This window comes from Geospiza fortis, unplaced genomic scaffold (assembly GCF_000277835.1).
Source record: "Geospiza fortis unplaced genomic scaffold, GeoFor_1.0 scaffold53, whole genome shotgun sequence".
Lineage (NCBI taxonomy): Eukaryota > Metazoa > Chordata > Aves > Passeriformes > Thraupidae > Geospiza > Geospiza fortis.
The window spans coordinates 2,455,811-2,466,873 of NW_005054305.1; the positions used below are offsets into that span (position 1 = coordinate 2,455,811).

Consider the following 11,063-nt stretch of genomic DNA (forward strand, 5'->3'; position numbering starts at 1 on the left):
CCTTCCGCTCTACTGAGTGACCTGCCATATAAGCTGGTTACTTACTTTATTATCAATGTATGCCACAGCAGGCAAGAGTTTGTACCTGTGGTTTCTTTAAAGAATCAATCTGAGAGAAACTCACAATGGGTCTCAGAACCACATGGAGGTATGCACCAAAATCTGGTCATCATATCAGTTATTGTGATGAATATTTTTTATCTTACAAGATTTCTTAGGTAGGTTTCATCCAGCCACATTTATCTTCAAATCACTCCTAGCAATACTTAGAGGATGCTAATGAGGTATGTATTGTCCAAGGCTTGTGCTGAACGGGTCACTTGTTTTGTCAGTCACAAATAAATAGTTGCCTAAATCTTCCTGTCTGCTGAAAGTGTTGGGACTGGCTGGCACTTGTTTGATATTCTTTGCTTCTGGGAATCGAGTGACCTTCTTTGTTGCAAACTAAAAGAGTAATTCTCTCTTGCCCTGTGTTACAGACCACGGTCATAGACTATGTGAAGCCATCAGATCTCAAGAAGGACATGAATGAGACCTTTAAGGAGAAGTTCCCTCACATCAAGCTAACCCTCAGTAAAATAAGAAGGTATGTTGCAAAGCTCAGTAAGGCTGCAGCATGATGCAGCTGTCTCACATGTCAGTGCAATTCCTGGTGTACAGGAGGGGAAGCACAGCACTGATTGATCTTCCAGGAGCAGTGACCAGCAGAGGTGCAGAGTTAGTCAGATGACTGCTTGGATTACTGGGATGAGTAAACAGGATAGAGGAATGTGCAAACATGTGCTGGTCAGGTGTCAAACACAGCATCTAACGGGATGAGGATGAGAGCTGGGCATGCTCTATATTAAAATAACCAGAAAATTAACCCAACAGAGTCTAAGCTCATGGGAATTGGCTTAAAAAGAGACTGAGGAAGGAGAAGTGCTGCTTTTGTGCCTTGGCCAGAAGCAAAAAGAGTATTTGGCTTCACAGCAAAGTTGTAATATTCCATCTCTGTTTCTGGTGTAGCATATTGCTCCACTGAAGTAATGATAATTTCATTTGACCCTAGTGGCCAGAAGGACACTGAGCCACACTGCTCTGTAACCAGACAGTGCTGCAGTACATGGACAGAACTGTCAGTTTGGATTTGGCCAACCATAACCAGCAGCAAAAGCTGCATACAGAGCACCAGTAGTCAAAACATTGTTACAAAACAAATGGTATGCAGTGTAGGACCTCTGATAAAATATTGTTGCTAAAACTGTCAGAGCTTTTTTCGTTGCTTTTATAGTTTGACACAACTGTCTGCTGGGGCAGTGAGGGTCACTGGTGATGTAAAAATGTCATGAAATGTGCCCCCAAAACAGCATAAAAATATCTGCCCAATAAATTATGTTTTCCCTTCCATTTGACTAAGCAGGAATCTCTGAAAGCATGGCTCTTAGGGTGAAATGAGAAATGCTTTAAAACTCATCTCACAGCATACTTGTCTGGTCTCTTTACTCAGCTTGAAGAGAGAAATGCGCAAGCTTGCTCAAGAAGAATGTGGTTTTGAAGAGCCCACAGTGGCCATGGCCTTTGTCTACTTTGAGAAGCTCGCTCTCAAGGGGAAGCTGAACAAGCAGAATAGAAAGCTTTGTGCTGGAGCTTGTGTTCTTTTAGCTGCCAAAATTGGCAGTGACCTCAGAAAACATGAAGTCAAGCATCTTATAGATGTACGTATCCATAGGTTTCCAGTGTTCCATCTGCATGAAGTGCCAGCGTGTGGTCTGTGCAAGCCTGTTTGTCAGTGGATGTGCTTTCTTTTAGGCTTCCAGATGTACAGCCAGCTAAATATCTTTTTTCATTACACATTTTTGTGGAAGTAGTAGTGATCAATATCCTTGCAGAGGCGTGGGAAGCTTGTTTGATGGGATGGAAGGCCCTGGTGTCAGATACTGTGAGGTTTGAGATGTATCTGACCACCATTTTGTCAATACAAGGCAACAGGTGAACCCTCAGGAAATTAATTTTGCTTTTAATTATGTTTTCAAGAGTGTCAGTAAGGATTCTCCTTTGGGAATTAAATGCAGATACTAATTTCAGGGGGAGTCCAATAGACATTTGTATTTATCAAGTGCAGCTTTTGGGCAAAACCTAAGGAGATGTTCCCATCACAACACCTCATTCAAGATGGTTTTTTTAGAGTAATGTGTTTGGTCTCCTACCCACGCCACATGAAAGAGGTAACATGAGGGTTTATGCCATAATCCTCTGCAAGCACTGAGGTACCAATCTGATTTAATGCTGCAGAAGGTTAGGCTGGTGTCTTGGTATATGGTTACAACCAGCTCACTCAATGGAACAGACATGGGATCGTGGATGGGGGCAGGACTGGACTCTTGCCCTCTTCCCACAGTCCCAGAGCTGGGTTGACAGTCAGTTTGTTAGAAAGCCCTCTGAATAATGACAAAAAAATCAGCCAAGTGGGAATTGGAAGATCTGGCCTCTCTTGCTCTCTTGAAGTGTTGGTCCATAAGACATTGAACTTTACAGTAACCCCAGTGGGCAGAGAAGTAGCAAGCCAGGGAGATCCTAAGAAGAGGATGAGGGGGAAATATCCCTGAGCAACTGGTTGCCTACTTGTAGCATCCAAATCCAGTGAAAACAGCAGAGCATATGGGAGGTTTAGTACACTACAGCACAAAAACAACTCTAAAACCCATCTCATGCCCCCTGAGGATAGCAGTTTCTATTACTCACTGTTCTTACGACACCTTCTCTCTCTAAGGTATTAAGATCAAATTGTGGCAAAATAATTTCCCCAACAGGGCGTTGTAGCACAGTCTAATGCTGAAAGGAAAACGAGTGATTTCAAGCAGTGCAGGAAGTTTGTGGACAATTAGAAGATGCATGTCTTCCATTATATAAGTGATTTTGCTGTTTGCATGAAGCTAGGAATTTCCTGTTGCTGCTGTGGCAATCACTGTGATCATTAGAAGATGTATCTGCTCACAGTGGAATGAGTGAAGTGACGAAGGTGTCAGAAATAGCATGGCTGGCTGAGCTCTGTGAGTTCACCTTCACAATAAAGATTTGGAACATCCAGTTCACACAGCTCTAATTTTCTAACCCTAGAGCCACGCAAATCCATCAGGACAGAAGTTTAATGACAGCAGCATGCGTGTTTTGAATAATGCCATTTGTGGGAAAGCTCTAGAAAGGCAAACCCCTGTTCCATTTTTGTTCATTTATGTTTTCTCCCCTTGGCTGTTGTTGCAGAAACTGGAAGAGAAGTTCCGGCTGAACAGGCGAGAGCTGATCGCCTTCGAGTTCCCGGTGCTGGTGGCCTTGGAGTTTGCTCTGCACCTGCCCGAGCACGAGGTGATGCCGCACTACAGACGCCTGGTGCAGAACTCCTAGCGCTGGCTGCCGGCGGGGAAGGGGCTCCCGACTGTTCCCGCTTGGCTCTCCCGAGCCGCAGTTACTACTGGAAATGCAAAATCAGACTCCTAACACTTCACTCTCTCTCCCCTCCCCCACAAAACAGTTTCTCTGGCTACAGGAAATACTGCATCGACTCTTGGCTTTGATGAATTTATGTATCGTTACTTTCTCAAAGCAGGTGAAGACTGAGCTGTTGGTGAATGGTTCATGTGCTGAAACTGGGTGGCAACTGACCCTACCTGTAGGGACTACAGCTATAAAAGTAGGCAAAAATTAGAAGGGCAGCCTCCATGACCACCCCTCTCTCCATCACACTGAAGCCCACTGAGTGCATTCTCGTAGCGCTTTTTCTACAGACCTGCTGCAAACTCCAAGAGAACTTCTTGAAGTGAAAAAGCTTTTAAAGAAGATATCTTCACTGTGTCAAAAAGAATGTGCCAATCTATTTTTGTATCAGCAATTGAAAGTGCACTTTTTCCTGTGGGGTATTTGTGTGTGTATCCGTGTGTGTGTGTGTGTGTGTGTGTGCGACACCGAACTGATCTCAGTCCAGGTGGTTGTCTTAGCTGTTTCCAAGTGTATCAGTTACTGATGGTGAAGATCAAGGTGACCTTACACGTTTACTCCTTGAAAAATGTAACTACTGGAAAAGTGGTAAATGGGATCATTTTTGGACACTTGGGTTTTTTTATTCTCTGATCTTTCCAACATTGTACCTTTGAAAGGATTACACTACTACTACTACTGCGAGAGAAGGATCAGCAATTGACCTTAAGTTTTCAGTCATGTTTGTGGTAAAGATGAAAGCATTAGTATAAGATTTCCGTGTCATGTTTTTTAAAAATATCTTGTGTTAAGCCACATGCATATTTTTAACCTTCGCACTTTTCCCACTGTGGAGATGGTTAGACTTGCACTCTGTAGTGTTGTATTTCTGTGCTCTATGTTAGAGTGCGTAATAAGCACATTTATTGTGCTTTATCTTAAAACAGTGTTTTATTAAAAAAAAAGTGTAGGGCTCAGCAGTTAACGGGTGTCTTAAGGCTCCAACAGCAGGGGCATCAGCCATTATACTTTTGGGATTTTAATTAGGATTGACTGTGCAAAACCTAAAATCTGTGCCCATTGAGATTCAGTTCCTTTAGACACTGCAGTGCTGGAGTTTTATGGTAGAACTTCTTGCAGCCTCCCTGGTTCTGACTGGACACCCAGAAAGCTTGAAGGCTTTATCCAAGCTCCTGATGTTATATCCACACTAAGCTAATGCCATGCTGATGGATATTGTTGAGTTGCTGTTATCATGTGGGATTCCACCCCTGTCCAATCTTCTCCTGTGCTGGTTCACTTAACAAGCCTTGTCCTCAACATGCCCCACATGGATCTGCTAAAGTCAAGTTATTACATTTGTGGTAATTATAAAACAAATAATCTCAACTGTGAGATTTCAGCTGAAGCCTTACCTCTCTAAGTTTGGGAATGCTTGCTCAGAGTATGAAAAGGGCTTGTGAGCAGAACATAGAGAAGTGGGACATATCAGAGGATGCGAACACACTAATGCTTACTTTCTTTCACTCTTACTTTAATCAGTTTTACTATTTCCTTCAGTTAAGCCAGGAAACATCCAGTTTCTTTATCAGCTTTGACTCCTTTAAATTCTAGTATGAAAAAAGCCTGCATACAATTCCTCTACAGGATCTAGAAAGGTTAGACATCAGGACAAATGGGAATTTGATGCTATTGCTCTCCCCCTATTCTAAAGGGGAGGGTGACCATGCTAGCTTACAGTTATTAGTAATACTTACCTAATTACTGATATAGATACATTCCAACAGGACTGGGGAGGAGGGGGTAAAGAGAAAAGTGTGCACTTAAACCTTCCCAGTATAACGTCCCATGTCGCTGCAACCCACGTGTCACTCAGCCAGCTGCAAAGTGAGGAGAGGGGGGGCAATCTTACTCCCTCCTCCTCCTCCTCCTCCTCATTCCCCTGGCCCCCACACAGCCAAGGAGCAGTGGAGAGAAGAGCCTGGAGGGCACCTGGAGCCTGTGGCTGCCTTGCTGGTTTATTCAGACCAAAAAGGCAGTGGGTGTGGTGTGGATCGTAGATCCAAAACAGTCTGTGGGTCAGCTAGGAGGGCTTTCACCCTTGGCCATATCCCTTTCTACCCAAATTGTGTATATACATTCAAGATTTGTTTCTGATTGTGGACATCTGTTCCTAATAGCAACCACTCAAAGCTAAGCAGAAGCTTTACCTTTCCATGAAGGCTTCTACCTTTTGCTTTTGAGTTCTGATTTTTTTCTTATATTGCTTTATAGCATTGCAGGGAAAAAGCAAATTGTGATTGCAACATGCAGACTAAAGAAGGACAGTCTTACAGTAGTCTTTAGAGATGCTATTGAATCAATCTGTCACATCTTTTGCCTTCTGTGCTGCTACCCAACCCTGATCTACAGTTTACACAGATTTCTGGATGAAATCTGATTGCTGGAGACTTTCTGCTTCTCATTGTTATCACTGTTGTTTTGGGGGCGGAAAAGGGTTTCAGAGTGATGTTCAGTTACAGTCCAAATGTGGAATAAACACTTAAGGTGGTGATGATGTTGCACTGTTCACTTAGGAACGTATATAAAGCCATATGTTGCTAGATTTCAGAGCACAAAGCTTGGTCAGTACAATTATGATTAGGACAATGGGCAGTATTTGCCCCCCTTTTCTGCCCAGCCCTGGGAAAATTCAGGCTGAAGAGGTAGAGAAAATCTGTACCAAACAGAAAACATATTGATTGTTTTCCTTTGTCTTACATGGCAATGAGTGTTGATTTACAAATGATTTTAGGTTCAACTTTAAATAGTTTGGGAAAATAATCCATTCCATATAACTTCTTCTGTTTTGAAATTATATACCGTACACTCTACCATGCAGAGTTATTCCTTTTCTAAAAAAGAAAATAATAAAAGTTTTAAAAAAATTGAAAAACACAGACTGTTTTTTACCAGTGACAATATGTAAAGTTATTTTGTCTCTCATCTGTATGTGAAAAGAGGTTTGGTTTTGTCTCCCCCTGGGACACACAGCTGCTTATTAATAAGCCAGTGGTGGGCTTGCCAGAGGACCCTGGCCATCTCCTGGTGTTCAGCTCCCTGCAAAGCCCTCACTTCAAACATTTTCCCTCCATTCAAGATCATAACCTTTTTCCCAGACCATTGTTTTAAGTTTGTTGAGATTATCAGCACTTCTTTTTTCACATCTGGAACTGCCAGAAGCAGAGTCTCTGAATCCTAGCTGTTGGTATGCCAGAGGATGAGGCACAGGCAGGCTCTCCAGGCAGGCACTGTTCGTATCTCATGACCCCTTGTTCACAGGAGAATTTGGAATATGCTGCTTTGGGTTAGTTCAGGTGGTAGTAAAGCTTACAACCAGCCCATGTGCCAGTTGTAGTTCACAAGCAGCTGCTTCCTCTTTGGAGGCTGAAAGTTGTGGTTTGGACATTCATGTGCTGCACACTCAATTGCCCACCACGTGTTTGCATTCAAACAATGTTTTTTACACCTATGACACCCCCTAAATCCAATGCCTGTCTAGGTGATCTCATCAAACACACCCATTTGTAGTTTCATTTCATGTTAATAAAATTATGGGAAAGTTTTGCCTCCCCACCTTTACCCATCGCTCCAGAGATACACAGCTTTAAATCATATTTGTGACAATATTAACATTACCATGATTTACACAGACTTCAGAACATGCAAACAGACAGAAAAATACTTGGCAGTCATTTTCCTAAACTACTTATTAACTTGCAATGGCTTATTTGGGATAGTTTGTAACATATCTAAATGACACAGCTTCAGCTAATTGCTCCAGCCTCCTAAAATCCAGAGCATGAGACTTGTGTGGAAGCAGTGAGGAGGGATTTGCTAAGAGATGATTGCGCCTTCCCACGATGCTAAAGGATTTTGGCACCAGGCCCGACAATAAACATGTAAAAATACACAAACAAGGTAAAAGTAGTTGAGCGGGGCGAAAGACTGAGCAATCAGAGTAACGATGCCAACATCACTAGATGAGACTGAAATCTGTCCCAGGTTGCACCTTTGGGAAGGGAGGAGAGTGTGGGAAGCAAATTTGAACTTAATTTGTTCATCTGCCACTGTCAACTCTGTACTGAAGAGGGAGGAAAAAAAGGGGGAAAAGCATCAGGTGCATCCTTTCACAGAATGTTGTGTGCAAAGCAAATAAACCTTTGCAAAATCCTAAACTGATGCATCAATCCTGAACTTCACATCAACCTCATGAGAACCAGTAACAGGCAGAGATCCCCACCTCAGCCTGGAACCTGATGGTTCAGATGAGCTCAGAGGAGAGCTCTTCCGTCCCTGAAAAAAACCAACAAACATACGCCCTGCCCAGACCCAGCAGCAAATCCCAGGACCAGCAGACAGAGGAGAAGCAGTGCTTGTAGCATGGTACTGGGAAAGAGCCAGAGCTGTGATCCTGGAAAATGACCTGCACACCTTCAAAGCAAGGCAGGGGTGAACCAAGCAGTTGCTGCTGACTTGAGCAGCAAACATCCTGCCCTTAACAAGACCTAAATATTGGCTGCTATCATAAACTGCCCTTCCTACACATTCATCTATCCTGTCATACACTCCTTTGCATAACCTTGCTAAACATTATCTTAAGCCAGCTAGGACCCTTGCCTCTGTTACACTGTTTAGACAGATGCTCCAGGGCTTAATTCCTCAAACCTGAAGAAGTCTTCCAGTTTGCAGTCAGAATATCATTGGTGACCAATTTGTACCTTGTTGAACTCAGTTTTTCATCTAACTTGAAACTGAAATCTCTCCCCTAAGTGAACTCTGGGGTGTGGGGCTCCTTAACAAAATTCTGGAATTTAGTTAAGCAAGACACTAAAAGGAGAAAGTAGAGGCAAGAAAACCAATCCTCTCCCAGGGGCCTCCAAGTGTAGTGAATTGTTGTCTTGGTTAACATCAGTGGGTACAACCACCAGGGAAGAAGCTGTGCAAGTCAAGTTTTCAGAAACACTGACACAAGACCTAAACTTCCCGCATTTTCAATGCAGCAGCATCCATGAGCAAGCCTTTGTACCCTTCTATCCCTTCTTTCACCCAAAGGGCAAGTTGCCCTCTTCTCCATTGCTTCCTTTTACCAACAGCTGGAGGATTTTTACTCTTGAGAGTTAACTGGGAGAGCAAAAGGATGAAGAGGAAGAAGGGTTTATTTACAAACCAGTACTACATCACCCATGTTCAAAAACAAAGCCTGGTTTACCAGGAATGGATTCCGTTCATTGATTTAGCAGAGGAATATTGGGATTTTCTCTTAGATCTTAGACGGAGCTTTAGCTAAACTTTTCTTTAGGCTGAAGCTTTCCAGCAACGAAAGGTTTAGAGACATGTAGACTAACTTAAGCCACCTGTTCTTCTCCTGTTGGTGCACCATTTATGTTGCCCACAGGGCTGAACTGTGCTGGGTTTTTACAAAGGACAATGGCAGTGTTTCACAGCACAAAAATTACAGGCACAACACCAGCTTTTAAACTCCCACACCAGAAGACTAAAAGAGCCAGCCCTGTTCTGGTCCCCAGATTTCTTCCCATCTGTTTGTGTACCAGGAATCCCTGGGAGTGCACAGGTCTCAGCTCTTTCTCCTCATCTCACACTTCTCCAATCATCACATACATCCAAATTAAAATAAAAAGGAGGTAAGATGGCAAATCTCAACATATTTATAGAGTGCTAAGAAAAGAGCAAGCTCACCAAGTAAGCACAAGACTTTCATGCTGGTTTGCTCCCTTCTTGCAAGGAATGCTCGTGCAGTCACTGGCTGGGGAAGCAGCACACTCGTGACGGCCTCCCCCAGCCCTTCACAAGTGAGCATGCTGTTAACTAAACAGCCACTCTGGATGGGGAGGGAAGAGAACACACCAGGAATAGATTCAGAAGAATTGCAGAGCTGACAAGTCTGACAGGCTGCGTGAGGGAAGGAGGAATAGTTTGCAAAATTATAAATATGCAGAAAACAACAGGAGGCTGTGGTTTCTAGTGGTATTTTTTGTTGACAACCAAAGAAGCCTGAACATTGGGGTGGGAGTTTTGTTAAAAAAGAGAAAAAACACTGAAGAAACAGTAGCTGTGAAGTTTTAAAAAGACACGTAAGACGCTTTTATTTCTAAACTGCTCTCATCCCACTCAGTCAAAAAAGATTGAATTGCAACCAGTTGAGTTGGATTAATGGTCTAGACCACACTGTTCCCCCAGTCCCTTGCCACTTGCCAGAACATCTGCAACCAGAAACCTGAGCCCCAGACACCTTCTTCATGTTGCCTTGCACCTGTGAGTGAGAGCTCACAGCTCAGAGCTTCACAGCCTGTGAAGCAATTAACACCTGTCAATTAAACTGCCTCATGCAGTCCTTTTTAATTGGGCAAGGCACAGTTCTGTCCACAGTGCAGGGCAGGAGTGCACGGTGGGCCTGGTTCCCACCTGGATACATTGGCTGCTTCTTAGTTACATGCTGGTATAAGACCTGGCTGTGCACTCTCCCACACCCATTCAGCTTCCCTTGCAAAGGAACCCGCAGCACTGACAAGAAGGGAAGAAAGAGATCATCACCACGACTGTGCATGGTAACATCCCTAGAGGAAAAGGGAGAAGAAGGGAGAACTAAAGTGACTACCCAGTCATCATCATTGTCAGTATAGTCAGCATCATCTTCACCTTCATCTCAAGAAGTGGGCCTCTCTTCTCCCAGCAGCTGTGAGAGGACTAAGAGGTCGCTGAATCAACAGCATTATTGAAGTGCAACCATTAGCAACCTTCCTTCTGCCTCCAAGGTCTGAAGTGGGCTATTTGAAGAGGGCTTAGTCTGAGCTCTGGCCTCCCACAATGCAGCCAGGCATGACTGCACTGGGGCTCCTCATGGAACACTTTTGAGGTGGACTAAGTCCAACACATCTCCAAACATCAGTAGGTTGCAACAATGTCAGTCTCTTCTAGTTGTGAACATTTTTTCTGGTCAAAGCTAGACCAATTCCAGCTTAATAAACAACCCCAAGGCATTTACATCATTTACATGCAGATCTTCCAAAAGCACAGCATGTTTTTGAAAGCTCAATATTTAATGCCTTCCTCCAGAGCAACATCCTCCCATGAGCAGCAGAGACTGTGGTACCAACATCTAGGGTATTCCCACTGGCCAAGATGAGAACACACACAAAACCAGCACCAGAACTGCAAAGTGCTCATCTCCCATGATAGCCTGAAAGGTCCATTCATATTTTCTGAATACAAGACTCTGCAAGCTGCCATCTGCCTGCCAGGACAGCTTGTGTATCTGTACAGAACGAAGGTAAATTAAGACAACAACCCAAATAGAAAAAAAAAAAAAGAAAAAATTACTTTTCCTTTTTTTTTTTGGTCTAGTACATAATCTTTCATTTCCTCAAACCTGAGAAATACCATGCCAAGTCAGACCTCCACCAGTCAGTGGAGCACAGGAGGCATTGCATTCAGGTGTACTTTCTAAGGAACACTTCAGATCATGGTTTAAATTATGTATGGTGCAGATGGATAAAGAACTAGACCCCATTTCCTCTTTTATTTCATGTTATGTGCTTTTCTCTTGACTT

The 11,063-nt window shown here is 43.4% G+C and overlaps 1 protein-coding gene across 1 annotated transcript in view; it reads left to right on the plus strand.

The window, feature by feature from the left end:
- The window catches only part of CABLES1 (Cdk5 and Abl enzyme substrate 1), a 36,886-nt gene extending 30,496 nt beyond the window's left edge, over positions 1-6,390 (plus strand). The window contains exons 7-9 of the mRNA XM_005418284.2: positions 480-586; positions 1,490-1,697; positions 3,244-6,390. Coding sequence (XP_005418341.1) covers positions 480-586; positions 1,490-1,697; positions 3,244-3,384 — 456 coding nt within the window. The 3' untranslated portion in view covers positions 3,385-6,390. The remainder of the gene's footprint in view (positions 1-479; positions 587-1,489; positions 1,698-3,243) is intronic.
- The last annotated feature ends 4,673 nt before the right edge of the window (positions 6,391-11,063 follow it).